General features: G+C 40.3%; 1 protein-coding gene across 1 annotated transcript in view; it reads right to left on the bottom strand.

The window, feature by feature from the left end:
• Nucleotides 1–16,360, bottom strand: part of EPB41L4B (erythrocyte membrane protein band 4.1 like 4B) — a 184,578-nt gene that overhangs the window by 10,445 nt on the left and 157,773 nt on the right. The window contains exon 23 of the mRNA XM_065830950.2: nucleotides 66–134. Within this exon, the coding sequence (XP_065687022.1) occupies nucleotides 66–134 (69 nt within the window). The remainder of the gene's footprint in view (nucleotides 1–65; nucleotides 135–16,360) is intronic.

Genomic DNA, 16,360 nt, shown 5'->3' with positions numbered 1-16,360 from the left:
GACACTTAAGAAATCAGTTGGAATTGTGTTAAATACACAGTTTTTTAGTTGCATGTTCTACTTACAGAAAACTGTGGTACTGTTGTAAAAGGATCGAAAAAAGGATTAGATGTATCAGCAGGGAATGTCTTTATCTTTAAAAAAGATAAAGAAAAAGATGTTACTTTCAGAGCATAAAAATGCAAAAGAAAAAAAAAAGCAGCAAAGCATTGCAACTACAGTGACATATCCAACAAATTAGAGCAGTTCAGCAGTGCTTGGACCAGACCAAAGAAGACGCCTCCAAAAACGCATACAGAAACCTCATGATGGTCAAAGCATAAATATGAAAACTCGACAGATTAATTTTACCATGAATTGAATCTGTTGTGCAAATACAGAGCTGATTGCATACAATGTATCTTCCAATTCTGTCAACAGCCCTTGGATCATTACCTGCTTCCTTCAGTCAGTACTACATTTTATTAATAAAATATGTAACAGGAGTTACAGGAGTGCAGGAGTAAATTCTGCAGTGCAGGAACTTTGGCCAAAGAACTTGTGCTTTACGTATTTTGGACTTCTGAATTTTTAGTTACAGTTGCTGCCAAAGACAAACAATCAAGAAAGAAAATCATATTGAAAAAAAAAAAAGCACCACGGACAACTGCTTGTTTCAGGTCCTGTGTCAAGAGGAGGGCTGTGGATAAAGGATGAGCTTAGGCGGGATTTTTGAAAGGTGCCTGGGGATGGAGAGGTGAGAGACCAACACGTCCACGTGCCAAGAAGCCTGAGAGCTCCCAGGGCTCAGCCCACGAGCGTATGGTCCCTGGTGTGACCAGGCCCTGCTGGAAGTCATTTCTGCCTTTAAAATAACTTCAAATGTTAAATGAAATTACAGAAATACTAAAAGCAGCAACAACCCCCGTCCCACTTCATTGCGAATGCTGTTTCCCATGATTTCCCTCTCTAGAATGCAGACTTTTTCATTCATTCAAAGAGAGGAACAAATATCAAATAAAGGTATCAACTTTGAACTGCACGTCATGCTTTCCATTTGGAAAAAGGCATTTTGTTCACTGTAAAGGTGTATTTTTCACTCTGTTACAGAAACTGCTGTGCATTTGTTTGTTATGCATGTCTTCAAGAATGATTCACTAACTACAGCTATATAACTGTTGTATAATAAAGGGAAAGCTACCCCAAGGGCCCTGAGCACTTGTAGGCCAAAGCAAAAGCTGAAATTATGACGTTAAATATAACTAAGTGAATGCGTACTGTTTATTTTGTAAATAAAATAACAGAAACATATTGGCTTATAAGGATGCCAAGGGAAATCACCAGCCACCTGTGAGCCTACTTCTGCAAACATGTGGAATTAATCTTGGCATTAATTGTTAGGCTTCTTACACATGAGGAGTATGGATGGCAAAGACACAGTTAAGTATGTAAATACCTTTTTTAACAGAACAGAGGTGTTTATAAGTCAATTAAACAGATGCAAATAAACAAACAACTGTGCAATGGACAAATCTTTTTAAATCACCATTTTCTATGCCAACAGATTAAGGAAAATTTCACACTCCTTTTATAGTCCTATATTCATGTCTGTTAGCAAAGTGCATGTATGCTACATTGCTGATTGAATCTATTTGTTGGATCGAAGCAATAGGTCCTTGCAAGTTTGTGATGTGATGTCATACCCATAGCCAAGTCTGCCAATGCAAAACATGGGCAGCTGTAGCATCTCTCACTCTTCTGAGGGACAGCAAACACTGATGAGTCCAAGATGTTATTTTCAGGTTATGAAAGGTGTACATTATGTTCCAGTACAAAATACAAGTGCATTCCGTTACAAACACAATCTCTGAGCCAGTGGCAAACTGGGATGAGAAGCTGGTTGTTCATATTCAGTATGAGTTTGATATGCTACAGCCAAAAATGCTCTAATTTTGCAGTTTGATCTCATTAAGGAAATGAAGCACAGTTACTGAATACAGAAAAGAAAAATTATGCAGAACAATATTCAAGAGGCCACTGGGATTTGGGACCAGAGGTGCATAAAAGGAGTCAGCCCTGATCGCACATTGCGGCACACGGCCATGCAAAACACGCTCTTGCAAAATCAGTACTGCAATCTGTGGATGTGCCCAAGGCCAGTCTATATTTCAAACATGGCAAAAAATGGTTAATCTGGCTTAGTGATCAGTGTGAGTTCCTCTCTTGAGGAGCTGTGCTTATTTAATCTCAGGAATAAAATAATCTCAACAAACGAAAGGTTCTCTAGGTTCTAAACCCACCAATTTCTGGCACTTTAAAGAAACTGAAAACAGAAATTAAGGAGCAGAGGGGCAAAAAACATACTTGTGTTCAATTTAAGAGTGACAAACAGAAATCATCCTGCTCAATCCATCGGATTTACTCTTTCTCTCATCCTTTTTCCTCTTGAGAAGAGCCCACTGTTACTCAAATGGCACAACAGAGTACATTGGTTTGGCTGAGGGCCTTGACACGAGTTAGTTGCTGCCAGCTCCCACAGGCAAAGCAGAGACAACATTGTTGTTGGCTCCTGGTGAGAGGTTCTTATCTATTCATGGCTTGGCTCTTTTGAGTAAGAAGTAGGTACAACATCCTCATCCACACAATGGCAGCAAAGTTCTATATTATTTGAGAACACTTTTCAGCCTGAGGATATGCAGGTTGGGATGATAGTAGTGTGGAAAGTATCAGTTAAGCAACTGGTTTATGTGAAACTGCATTTGGAAATTTAAAAGGCCTTTTTACCCAGGAATATACTTGGGCCTGCCTGTCCTGGATGTCCACCATGGCCAGCAGCGTGCTGCTGAGAGCAGCAGTTGCCAGCATCTGGGAGGAGGAAGAAAACCCTGTGATTCTCACCCCACCCCACTACACAAGCAAAGCAGCATCATGTGTGGGTCTCTTCCTGACCCTTGTCTTGGGGTTGAGTTTATTGCATGGAGTCAAAACTCTCAGAGTAGCTCAGAAAACAAAACAACACTCTTACCAGAACAGGAGGTGAAGACCTAAATACTACGTGTTCCCTACACAATACATAGCCTTTATCCCTGCCCTAGGAGGAAGACATATCATAGCTTTAAACATCTCCTGACTCACATGGCAGAAGCAGTCCCTAAACTTTTCCTGGGTGCACCTTCTCCCTTCTGTGGTGGCATCTATTGAAAGATGTCACCTGGGGACTGAGAAAGGAAGAAGAGCAGAGCCATCTCCACCATCTACTGCAAACCTGCAATTCCTCCAGCCTCTGGAGACCTTCAGGAGCTCCCAGGCTTCACCTGGGCTTGCAAACATGAGAGGAAAAGGGAGAGGGAAGAGGAGGGCAGCTCTGTGTGCAGGACAGTCTTGTGAAGCTGAATTTTAGCTGCTCAGGCTAGCAAAATGCAGTAGTTGCTAGTGTGCGGATTGCCTACAGGCAAGGTGCTGAGATGTTCTGTCTAGTTTGGTATAAAACAAAACAAGAGAAATAACAGCTTTAAAGTTTACAACTGAGCGCAAAAATCCCTGTGGTGCTCCATGGTGTGGAGCTGCTCAGATGAGCACCTTCTGGCAGTCAGGCTCTTCCATGGGAGCAAAAGGGATTAACTGGTGTCACAGGGGCTACAGAAATATCATGAGCAACAACAGAGCAGAGCAGTGCTCTAGATAACAGTGCAGAGAGACTTTTAAACATAAAACTTGATTTCCAGCACACCTGCTCTCTCTGCAGGGGTGAAAACAGTCTTGCAGCCAAAGTTACAACCATAAAACAACCTTTAAAGCAGGTCCCATAAATAACTGTCATGTTACAGGGGCATGGCGTGAAAGGGGAGTGAAGGTGTTCTGTGTTCTAGTTGCATCTCCCATGCTGAGGGCTTGTTTCACAACCTCAAATGTCTCTTTCTTGAAAGGTCAAGTTGCACTACCATAGCAGAACTACTTTGGACAAGTATCTCCTTGCCTAGAATAATCAACTTGGCAAGTTGAGAATTTTCTAAGCTTAAAAGAAAAGGAAGGAAGGAAGGAAGGAAGGAAGGAAGGAAGGAAGGAAGGAAGGAAGGAAGGAAGGAAGGAAGGAAGGAAGGAAGGAAGGAAGGAAGGAAGGAAGGAAGGAAGGAAGGAAGGAAGGAAGGAAGGAAGGAAGGAAGGAAGGAAGGAAGGAAGGAAGGAAGGAAGGATCAACACAGTTTCAGGAAAAGTCCAGTGGCTGAGTAATCTATAAGGAGAAAAATCAGAAAACCACTCGATCTAACAGTCACATAGGTTTTGTGGAAAATGAGTGAAATTTTATTCCTCCTTGGGTGATTTTCTGCTAGTGCTCGAAGATTCTTCTTGCATTATTAGCTGTCCATTGGGGTGGCATATTTTGGAGATGTCTTTGCCACAACCAGAAAGAATTAACAGCACTAATTTTCCTTGATATACTGGAAGGAAAGGATACTGCAAGAAAGAACGAAGGAAGGTGAAGGAAAAAAAGAAACAACAGGACAAGAACCTTCCCCTTTTCTTTGCATGTGTGCAAAGAGTTCTTCTGGGCAGAATTTAAAATCTCAGTAAAAACTAATGTAATTTCCTGAAGCACTTTTTGAGATGGGTCAGGAGAGAAAAAACAAACAAACAAAAACAAAACAAAACCCCAAAACCTGTAATGCTCTCATAAAAGCAAACAGGAGTGGATGGAGACAAAGAAATAATATTCCCACCTGAAATGAAAACAGCAGGAGACTTGTGGAAAATTACTAAGCAGTTGGAACATGTTAATTGATATAAAATCAGTTATTTTGGGTATTTCCATCAGAGGGGACTATTATAAATGTCCTTGCTGTGACAAAAAAAAAAAAAAATCACTTTTGGGAGAAGTGGGCTTAATTTGAATATATTCTCTTACATTTAGGGCAGTCAGTATACTTACTGCCCTGCCACAACTTCTACAAAGGTCCAGTAACATTTTCTGCTCTTGACACTTCGCTTCACTCCCATCCCCTGCACCTTGACTGAAGGACGTGATCTCAGTGGGTTTGCACTGTCACTTTGTATACTGGTCAGGTGGAAGACAAACTTTAGACCAAACCCTTCACTAGATTCCTGCCCATGGCAGCAGAAGCAGAGCTGCTAACACCTGAAGCAGTGTCATAAACACGGCTCTCAGTATACACATATAGCCAGAGGAATATTCTGTGGTGCTTTATTTGAAAATACATGCTATACGTTGAATATCGTCACATTCAAACAGCACAGAGATTTGTTTCTACTCGTCAAACTAGAAAAGATCATCAGACAAAACTACTGAAGTACATTGTGATAGCATTTGCGAGTCCCGATGTGTGATCTGACTTAAAAAACACCAGTCATCCATTAGACCCAGTTTGCACAATCAGTGATATGATTTTAGACTCTGACATTGTTCAGTAAAGCTCCTTGTCTGCTGTCGTATCATTTCAGTGGCTGAAATTAATAATGAGGTCAAAAAAGTAAAGAGTTTCTTGTATTTTTCACTGTGCAATACCCCCATGGCCAAACAGATTCCTCTGAGTGGGAGTCGTTCCTGGCTCCAGTGATCACTCGGGTAACGTCAACTCCAGTTCAGTCCCTTTGTATGTGGCAACAAAACTGGCATGATAGTTAGGCAGGCGTAATCACTTCCTAAATGCACAGGGCAAAAACAAGACAAAACTAGTGCAGTTCAATAAATTTATAGCAGGATGGAGACAAAAATCAGCAATACCATTGGGTAAGCAGCCCTGGAAAAGGTTGTGTAAACTAAATGCATTGATGAACCACACTTGGTGCGAATCCCACCTGTGTTGCTTCCCAGGCCACCTTCTTTTCACGGGATGCAGGATTCTTCCCACTTGTTGAAACTGTATCCAGGTGTGAGTGTCAGCAGATGGATTTCATTCACACACAATAAAGAGGGGCAGTTTTGCAGAAATGTACCATTGAAAACACCCTAAGGCACCAAATGTGAAGTTTCTGAGGAGGGTGAATTTCTGTGCAAGCTGCCAAGCCAGGGAAACACTATGTGTTCAGAACCTCCCTTGCTACTGTTGATCCCTCTGGGGAGAACACTGGGAAATCTCCTTCCTAGCTCCATTCAGTCTTCAGGTCTCCCTTGTTCATATTGCAAATAACTGGTGGAGACTGGAGTTCAAGGAAATGCTTTAAATCACAATCATTAACACCTAAATAACAACATATGTGAATCCAACTGTGTGACTCCAACTGTGTATTTCCACAGGACTTCAGGACTGCAGTACAGAGTCCCCTCCCCACAGGTAGCACTTAACCCCTTTTGGTAAACCAAGAAAACTCCACCTTGAAAGCCACATTCATTTCACGGTGTCCTTGTTGTGCCAAGCTGTCTTGGGGTCTCCTCAAATGGTGAGCTTGCCATTCCTCCGCTCACTGCTGTCCATCAGCCTTTCTCTGGACCTTGCTGCAGGCTGAGTCCACCCGTCCTAGAATGTGCCTGGCAGCATACACCATGTTCTTGGTGTCTCACTGGGTCCTTGTACAATAGGACTAGTACTTTTCTCTCATCAGATACTTTTGCCCCTCTTAGAGTGAATGCAACCCTTGCTAACACAGAAGAATTTCCAGGAGGTGGCTGTGTGGTTCCTTGGCTGTGCTCCAGTGACCTCTGTCTCCCAAACGGGTGCTCAGGGGAGTTCATGGGAGTGATGCGCACAGTTCAGCCTGCCTTTGCTGCAGCTATAGCATTTCACAGATGCTTAACACACAATAGTTTGTAGCTGCAATACAAACTATACACTATTTACAAGCAAGTCTACCTAAAACACAATAGCTAGGATGCCTCAGATAAAATCCTGAATCCTCATACCAACTTTTGTACTAATTTGCCACAGCAGCCCTGGAAATCATGTTGGTGCTAGTAATCCCTCATATGCAGCCTTTAAAGATGGAGCACTCTGTTGACCTTCTCTCTAAGGACTTTAACTGTGCATTGCTAGCAAAATGATTTCAGAGGTATTTGGAGGAGACAAGGGGACGATAGTAGTAATGTTATTAAATCAGCCCAGTACCTCTACAGCACATCAGATGGGAATGCATGTCCTGGATCATTTTTTCAAGGTAGTTTTGCCTTGAGACTTTGAGAAGATATTCTTCAAAAATATACAGAATAAGAATAATTCAGATGTGACAAAAGCAAGACAGTGTCCATGATCTCACAGTCTTCAGGACTTCTGGTACTCTCTTGCTGATGCTGTGAAGGTGAGCAGGCTTAAGCAGCAGATAACCTCAGCATGGCCTGTCAGCCCAGTCACCATCCCCTGAGGAAAACGTGGCAAGGCAAGGCAAAAAGATGTCATAGTCTTGATGCGTTGGTTAAAATCCAAACTAAAGATTGCAGCATTTTCTTGGTCTTTGTTTAAAACACAGAAGTGAAGCAAACAAAAAGCAGTAGGTATACTTGCTGAATATGGGTTCTCTCCAACATTGCTGCAGAGTAAGTTAGTTGCATTGCTAGGACAGCTAATGAGAAGTTACCTTTTTTGCCCCTTGGTCTTTACCAAAGAAATCGGTGATGATCCAGTGCCAGGTGCCTAGATCGTGTGCACAGTCAACAAAACCAAGTGGCATCTTCTGCAGATGGAGGCTGTTCTCATAGAAGAAAGTCACTAAAGATTGATAACACGAAGAGGAAGAAATGAGTACTATGATTCCTGCCAGTTGAGAGTGTTCCGGGTAAGCCATCTATTTCCTGATTTCACTGCCAGCAAGAAAAACGCACATGCATTTTGTACCAGATGGAAACTCACCACTAGCCACACCTGATTATTTCTAAGCACAGACACTGACAGCTCATCATCCGATGACTGTTGGTTCACCATGTGTTATTAACACGGAGACTTCAAACCCAGGGACATTTCAACAAAGGCCGACTAATAACCACATAACATATATGCATTTTTTCAAAAGCATCAGGATCACATTCCTCTACTGAAAACTTATGACAGATTGATGCAAACAGTGCACTCCCTGACCCTTGTCCAACACAAACAAGTAGTTTGGCTTTCTACTGTAATCAATCTCTACTAGTGAGAGAGCAGAAGCTGGCTGAAAGTCCTTAAGTGTCCAGAAACTCAACCAATCATGGTCTCCTTGAATGTCCAGCTAGTGAGAAATACTTTGCATTAATTTTCTGTCCTATTTTTCTGGGCCATTGAGCTCTGCCAAAATCCCCAGGAGTTTATACAGTTCATTATTCTAAAGGAAAAGAATAGCACAGGTAGATTAAAGTCAGTGGAGCTGCAGAAAAGTGTTAAAATGACAAACTGGTGCACTACTTTTATATACCTGTCCAGAAGGACACTTAGCATATTTTCAACTTCAGCATGTGACTAGTCCCAATGAGTGCTGCAGCCTTCATCTGTGCATGTGCCTACAAATTTTGGTGACCTCTTGTGGATTAGGATCTACTCAAATACACACAGGAGTGTTGACTGCTGTGCTGTGCTGCAGTTTGCCAGCCTAGCTACTCTAAAAGTCTGCTCTGAATTAAGCTTCTACATGACAACAATCCTTTCCCATCAAAACATGCCACGCTTTCCAACATGCATCATGGAAACAGAGCACTGCTGCTTTAAATGTAGCGAATACGAAACTATGTGATCCTATCAGTAAGACCAACTCGAGTAGAAGCTAAGTCTGTAAGGAACAATGTTTTCCTTGGTTTAAGATTTGTGCATGAACAAATCAAATCCCATATCTACTAAATCTTTTGTGATGTTACGTATAAAAATCTGTTTATTCATAACCTCATGCCCTTGGCTATGGCATCATTCGTATTGCCAGCCACCAAGCACTGAAAAAACACAAAGATTCTGTCTTGACTGTAAGTAAAATCTTCTTGTGTTCAAACACAACAGCTCATTAGGTACATACATTTAGAGATTCAAACACTTGCATTGTAATACTTTGCCACTTCAGTGCCATGAAACACATCAGATGCCTCTGTGTTCGTTGAGTCCCTCATTAAAGTAGTCCAGCATCAAAATATATGTATTGTTCCTTTTCACAGCTTATTTCCATCTTTTCAAGAACAAATTTGGATGCTACTCTGAGAGCCAGTCTCCCGTCTGAGACGTGTTCCATAGTTAAAGAGATTAGTCCCAGCCAAGGGATAATCCCGATTGATTAGGGCTATTAGCACATAGCTCACTCTCACCTATCCTTAATTAGAGTGTAAACCTCTACTTTGGATGGAGAGGAAAAGCACAGAACTCTTCTGTTTGCCCCAGGAGTGACAGTAGCTTCAATGCCAGAAGGCTCCTCTATAACTTGAGCAGAGCTCTGCTCCCCCGTTCTTTCTTTATTGGGCAAAGGATCCAGAAGATCCATTATCAAAGATATCTCTGTGAAAGCAACTGAGGAAGACTATAATGCTGCAGTGAATGAGAAAGGAAGAGGGAGATGGGAGAGGAGCCAAAAGATGGAAGTCCTCTCCCCGGAGGTTTGCTTGTGGCACTTATTTGAGGGAAGAAATATATTGTGAATAAAAGGTCACAGGCACATCCTGGTCCCCAGTCAGTGACTCCCTCACCAGCCCAGCAGGAATTCAGAGGGAAGCCAAACCGGGAGCTGGAGATTTCCAGCAAGACACATTTCCAGCACTGCTGCCTCCAACACCCCTTCCCAGCACCATGTGGTGATGGAGGAGGCCAAAGCACAGTTGTCTGGCAACATCTGCTAATGATATGGTCTCTGGGAAGATTATAGTTAAGTCATTTGATTCAGAAAAACCCTGAAGTCTTTCTAAAATGTAAAAGAAGCAGAAACTGGTCCTTTCAACTTCATAACTGGTGAAAAATGAGCGAGCTTACAGCAATTACTTTTAACTTCTTCCCCAAGAGCTCTGAGGTAGCTGAAAACTAAGACTCAGGATACTCTCTTTTCCTGTGGGGGGTCATTATTTTTTTTTTTTTAATTATTATTGTTGTTTTGGTTTTGCAGTCCTGTGCCTACTGCCTTTAGAGTGTGCTCTCTAATGAACTCTCTTAGGAACTAACTCTTCTTGGTACAGGAATATGCCCACTTCAACCATACTGCAGATGTGAAGAAAAGCCTTTACCCACACTGCCTCAGTGCCCCTGGTCTTGGTGAGCGGGAAAGAAGAAAGCACAGTTGCTTCAACCTTTTTTCCAAACTGCTAGCAGTAAGATAAGAGAGATCTGAAAGACAAAATCGTTTTAGAGGCACATGCAAGCATGGGTTCTGCTGAACACAGATACTCTGAAGAGAGCAAACTTTGTCTGACATCTGGGCAGCTCAGCCACTGATGCAAACACATGGGCTCTATCTGGATGTGAGTGCTTGAGCTTCATGATCATTGGTTTGGACAGTTTGCTCAACTCATATGCAGCATGAGCGCCAAATTGTGCACAAATTTAGGTGGTCAGGAGCCCACTGTACTTGGCACAGAATTTCCCACCTCCAGCACTGCCAACAGGGTTCTCAGCAGAACATGTGCACATGGCTTGGTGAGTGTGCCAGATGGCATGGGCAGCTCCTTCATCAAAATCCATCTTGGCAATATCTGGTACGTTGCTCAAAGTGGTCAGGTGATGCTCCACAGCACTGAAGCACTTGCAAGGCTCTATGCTTTTTTTTTCTTGGTAGAGGAATAATAAATGATATTCACTTGCTAAATGAGTTTTGTAGAGGTTCACTTTCCTAACCTCACTGGTTGATCTTCCAAGAAGGAGGGCTCGGTCTTGGGTTGCTGAACATGAGATGAACAGCATACCATAGAGCAAAGCCATAAATCCTCAATTTTTCCATAGCGATGGTTTTGTGGCCAGGTTCCAATGAGTAAGTGAGTATGTGTATGTGAGAATGAGTATGTGAGAATTGTTTTCTAGTCATCAGGTTTAAATTTGACATACAGGACATCTACCTCTGTAGAAATTTTCTTCCTCAGCCCAAAACAGTTTAGCGTTTTGTTTTTCAGAGGGTGTTGCAAGAGGTAATGAACAGGACACTTTCTACTGAGTTCAGTGGTTTTTAATCCAATTACCATACTAGTTGATTAGCTGGAATTAAGCAATTCCTGTTTTCTTTCTTCCACAATTAAATTACAGTTTTCATCTATAATCTACAGTATTTGGGACAAGACACAGGAACTGTGGAATTGCCACAGACATGCAGAGATTTATGCAAACTTCAGTTTATCCATTCAACTTACTGGTTACTTCTACTATTGCCACTCTTCTGAGTTATAAGGCTCACACTAGACTCTGTACAGAGGAGAAGCAAAAGATCTGTCCTGACGTAAATCTCACAAATCGCACAAGCCAATGACTAGTACTTGTTTTTTTTTTTGGCTAGTAGATAGTCTGTAACAAATTAAATAGATAATATGCCTCGGTAGGGGATTTTCCCACTGTTGTGGATAACAGTAAAAAGCAGAGGACAAATCAATAGGCAGGTGACAAGTGAAAGTCGATGGTCACTTAGGTACTGCTGCTGGCTCATCAGAAGAGGCTGCTATTGGAACTGCTTAGGAATTTTCATCAGAAAATGCCTATTCATTCAAATGGAATCTGCTGCAAAAGAATTGGGTTTTATTCAATTTTTTCTATACTTAAAAAAAAAAGAATAATTAAACATGATTTAATTTCAGCATATAATCAGAAGAGGTTTCAGCGCCTAGCTTAGAAATAGCATTTTGGTTGGAAACATGAGTTCATTGAAATTAATTAACAAACATTACTCAAAACTGAAACACTTCACAACTGCTAAAACAAAAACATTTCAAACTGGTCTGATCCTTCTCTCCACCCTGCTTACCACTCTCTTATATTTGGTTCATGATGTTTTACAAAATGCACGTTTTGAAAGAAAATGTAGACAAGTAGATTTTACTTTAATCAAAGAAGAAGAAGAAAGTAAGCTTCCCTATCAGGTCTGATTATTCAATTGAGTGGTAAATTAAAAAAAAAAAAAAAGTTTACTTGCTTTTTTTGCTGGTTTGACAAGTTGAGTCATCCAGCCAGTTAAAAAACAGCTTGGAAAGCAGATGTTTCTATTTTCTGTGGGAGCTTGGAGGCATTCAATTGAAATCCCACAGAACAGCCAAGCAGTTAGCATCACACTTGCTATCACATTGGAAAAATGTGAATTAGAATTACACATATATCAATTCATTAGTGGGTTGGAAAGAAAACAAACACACAATAGTTACTCACTGAAGTCTAAATGCAATTGTCACTAATCAGAGTGAGGAAGAGAGATTACAAACTTCACAGTTGCTGAGACAAAAGGAATTATGTACTTCTCAGGTCAAAGGAAAGGTGATATAATATGCCTTTGTCAAAAGACTTTGAAACATAATAGCTTCATCACTATATTTGTCTCATTGAGAGCAAACATAAAACGATACACCTACTTTCAAGCAGGCTTTAGCACAGAAGCTGAACATTTTACTGTGGCACAGATTACTGCAGAGTGGAAAAGGAAGCTCTGCCTGTACATCCAAAAGTTGATGCTCTGTGTCTGAAAAGCCCTGTCTGTCTGTTGTTCACCATTATTTTTCTCAGGCAGATGTTGCACCTGCTTATTGCCGCTAAGGACATGAAACACATCCACTTGAAAAGTGAAGTAATAATCTGAAGTAAAAAAATATATATTGAGCAAAAGTATGATTGAACGAATCAGACCTGATTTACTAAAATATGCAGGTTCTAAAAGATATGCTAAAGATTTGCCTTTCCAGCTTGCAGCAGGAGGAAGATATCAGCCAGTTTAAAATCTGTTTGCTTGCATTTACTTGATCCCCTTCACTTTTTCTGACGTTGATTTCAAGCAAAAGAGAAAGCTGTTACTATCATGGAATAATCATGTTTTTGATGGGGAGGCAGCAGAGAGGGATTGCATGTAGTGGGGTGTTTTGTCTGTGTTTTTTTGTTTTTTGTTTTGTTCTTTGTTCTCTTTTTTTCAAGCTACAATAACATTTATGATCATCAAGTTTTCTGACTTTCTTAACCACTGCTGAAGTGGTGGCAATCTATATAATTTCAGAGGCACTTAGAAAAGCTTTGGACTATAATAAAAATGGTTATTACACTAGTTACACAAAAAGAGAAGCACACAGACAATCTTGCAATGCCCTGGATATGGTTATTTGGCAGTTTCAGATGCTCTGCATCGTTACGGAGCAGCCTCCTAGGATCTTGCCTGTTAACTGGCCTCGAGTCACTGTTATTGCAGCCAAGCACATCCTAGACTTCCTCTCATAAATTGGTGAAACTTCGTTTTAAAGTTACTGCAACAGCTACACCAGTCCCATTTGGAGTACTGCTCCAGAAACTACACTCCTTGCAAAAGTACTTTATCAATCCCAGGGTCCTCAGGAGAAGCATCTGTGAAACAGATGACTTGATTTAACACTAAATCATTTTGTTTGTGGGGTTAGAGCTCAGCTGGATCAGTGAGCTCCTGTCACAGCCTCACCAAAGAAGTTGGGATGGATGAAACCATCCAGCACCTATCTGCAGAAAGACTTGCAGGTACAGGTACAGCTGTGACACCACAACCTCAATCCTCTAGCTTCACAGACAAGTCTGTAAATGGCCATCAAACCACCCACCGTACAGGCACAGCAAATATCCTGCGGCAGGACAACAATGTCACAGACTTTATTTACAGAGTGCTAGTAGTTCTCTAAGCTCTTTTCCTAAATCTGTCTCCCTGCAGGCACACGAATGGTAGAAGACCCACCAGTCTTCTGGTGTAAATGTCTTCTCAAATGAGTTCCCATCATGTGGCAGGCCTGCTATGGAATCCAGCCAAAGTTTTAAGTTCCAGGAACAGCTCTGCTTCATGATCTGGCAGAATATGGATAAGTATTTGCTATTTTATAATATCTACAGGCATGGGACAGGCACACAGAATGCCAGAGGACAGTTAATATAGCATCTTAAAATGTATAGAGATGACTAAAAGTAATTGTATGTGGCAGATTTTGTCACTTCTCCAGGTAAATGCTTATACCCTCTTGATCCAAACTACCTTCTGACATTCCACCCTTACCTCCATCTCAAGTTTTATAAAAAGTTAGTCAGTGTATCAATCAGTGTTTTAAAACAGTGAAGATACAACATAGGCACAGTGGAGCATCATGTCTGCACTTTTTTTCCACTTAACACCTTCCCTTCTTTTTGGTAGCTTTTCTTGCTCATGTACGCTTCGTATCAAATTTATCACAGTGTCCACTGGTGCAAAGTCAGCAATAAATTTCACCTTGTGGTTCCTTTTATTTCTTGCAGAATTCACTTTCAATTAGTCAAAGAAACAGGGAAGAGTTGAATCACCTGTCATACATGTACAGAGCGCACTGAGTTGTTCTGCTCAGCATACACATAATTGGGAAAAAGATTCATTGAACAAATGAATTCAAATCATTTAAGGCAGAGGTGAAATAAAAAGTAAATCTAGATGCTTACAGTTAATTGTTTAGCTTTCCCCCATTTTGTTTCTTCACTGACTCTGTGTGTCCTATAACGGATGAGTGGGAGAAAATCCACAAATACTTGGGTAGCAGTCAAAGAGTTTTACATTTTTAAGTGAATTTTAAACTAAGATCCAACAGGCAGTCTGAGTCTGACTGCATTCCCAGACACTCAGTTAACTTGCATATTAGTAATTCAATAGACTGCTTGTGAGACTGGCATCCACCAGGAAAGCCACATACTTGAGCAGGCAGAGCTACATATTAGTTGTAAATCCTATTTATAGTGCTTTATATGTGCAGACTACAAGAATCAGCTATCAGAGTGTGCAAGTCCAATCTAAAATGTATTCATTCATTATCCTGGCTACCCAAATGGCATGACTGTTTTTAAAAATGAGCTCTAGTTATTAGCATGCTTTCTATAACTTAAATGATGCTCAGGTAATTTGCATTTTCTTGATTTGCTTGCCTGTGTGCTCCCAGGAGCCTTGCACTGCAAGCAGCACAGGGCACTTTCTGACAACCCCCAGTCAAATGTCTCATACTCAATTTGACTGGGTGCCACAGTGTCTCCCTTCAACTTGCCTTCTTCTCTAGTTGACTCCCTTTTCTTGCAGCGGAAAATAGGTCCTTTGCAATACCACTAAGTTTGAAGTATTCCTTCAGATCCTATGGAACTAGATTTATTTTCTGTTGTTACAAGTTGGGGTTTTTTTTGTATTAGTTTGCTTTAGCAATTGCTGTTCTTTGCTTTTTCTTAGTTTAATAAGGAGTTACAGGACATGAACTTGAAACTTGGAATATATATAAATTTAACATGTTGTTTACTGCTTTGAGTTCTTACCTGTATGTATAGCTACATATAACAGACAAACTGCTTCTTTGTGCAAATTCTTTTGCTCATAATTGGCCACTGCATGTAAGCTTGAATGTGCAAATACTGTTAATTTAGAAAATACACTTTTTTTAATGTTCTCCTTTGAATCCAGGTCGTATTTATTGCTTCCAGTTCTTCTGTGTTAAGAAATCTTTGTTGTTGTTGTTGTTGTTGTTGTTAAGAAAATGTAAAAGTAGAAAGCTTCTAATTCTGAAATATATCACAAAGACATAAGTTTTCTAGAAGATCTATTTTATCTTCAGTATGTAGTTCACCATAAATAAAGCATTAATAAATTTATGTCTCACTGAAATGTTTTAACGACTTCTGAGATGCAGAGATATTTGATTTATTCTTTCACCCAGTTAGATGGTAGATATATGCCATATAATGCTCTTATGAAATATTACTTTTCAATTACATTATTCCTGCTTTTGTTTAGAATTAAATGCCAAAAGGACTGTTTATGGAGCTATTAGAGTTGGATATGTTTGCCTGTCTTCCACTGAAAAATTGCTTTGCACAGTAAATGAAAAGATCTTCAAAATGAAGGCAAGAAATACTGAACTCATTTCCCGCTGTTATTTGGCTTATTGCAACCTTGGAATATTGTCATAAAAATTTAGCAACTAAAAATCTAATCAACTCGTCTTTATCAATATAACAAATATTAAATGGGAATGGAATGAGAAGATTCTTTACTCGCTTTCCTCTTTCTCTTTTCCTCAGCGAGACTCAGTGAAATCCTTTTCAATGAATAGGGTTGCTTACACTAGTAATGCTATTACTGAAATAAAAAATATTTGTTTCCAACTCAACCTAAATAAAAATATCTAGCTTTACACTGAAGGGCATTTATTTTTCATTTTTAAGCTAACATATTCACAGTTTATACCCTTTAAATGTTGTATCTCAAGTTCTGAAATAGTTTTCTACTTACTCTTTTCCACCAATAGATGGCAAGTGAAGCCCTAGAAATTTATTGACTGGATACAGCATGAAATAAGAACACATAG

This window comes from Patagioenas fasciata, chromosome 2, assembly GCF_037038585.1.
Source record: "Patagioenas fasciata isolate bPatFas1 chromosome 2, bPatFas1.hap1, whole genome shotgun sequence".
Taxonomy (NCBI): domain Eukaryota; kingdom Metazoa; phylum Chordata; class Aves; order Columbiformes; family Columbidae; genus Patagioenas; species Patagioenas fasciata.
This window is presented reverse-complemented; position numbering and strand designations above follow the sequence as displayed.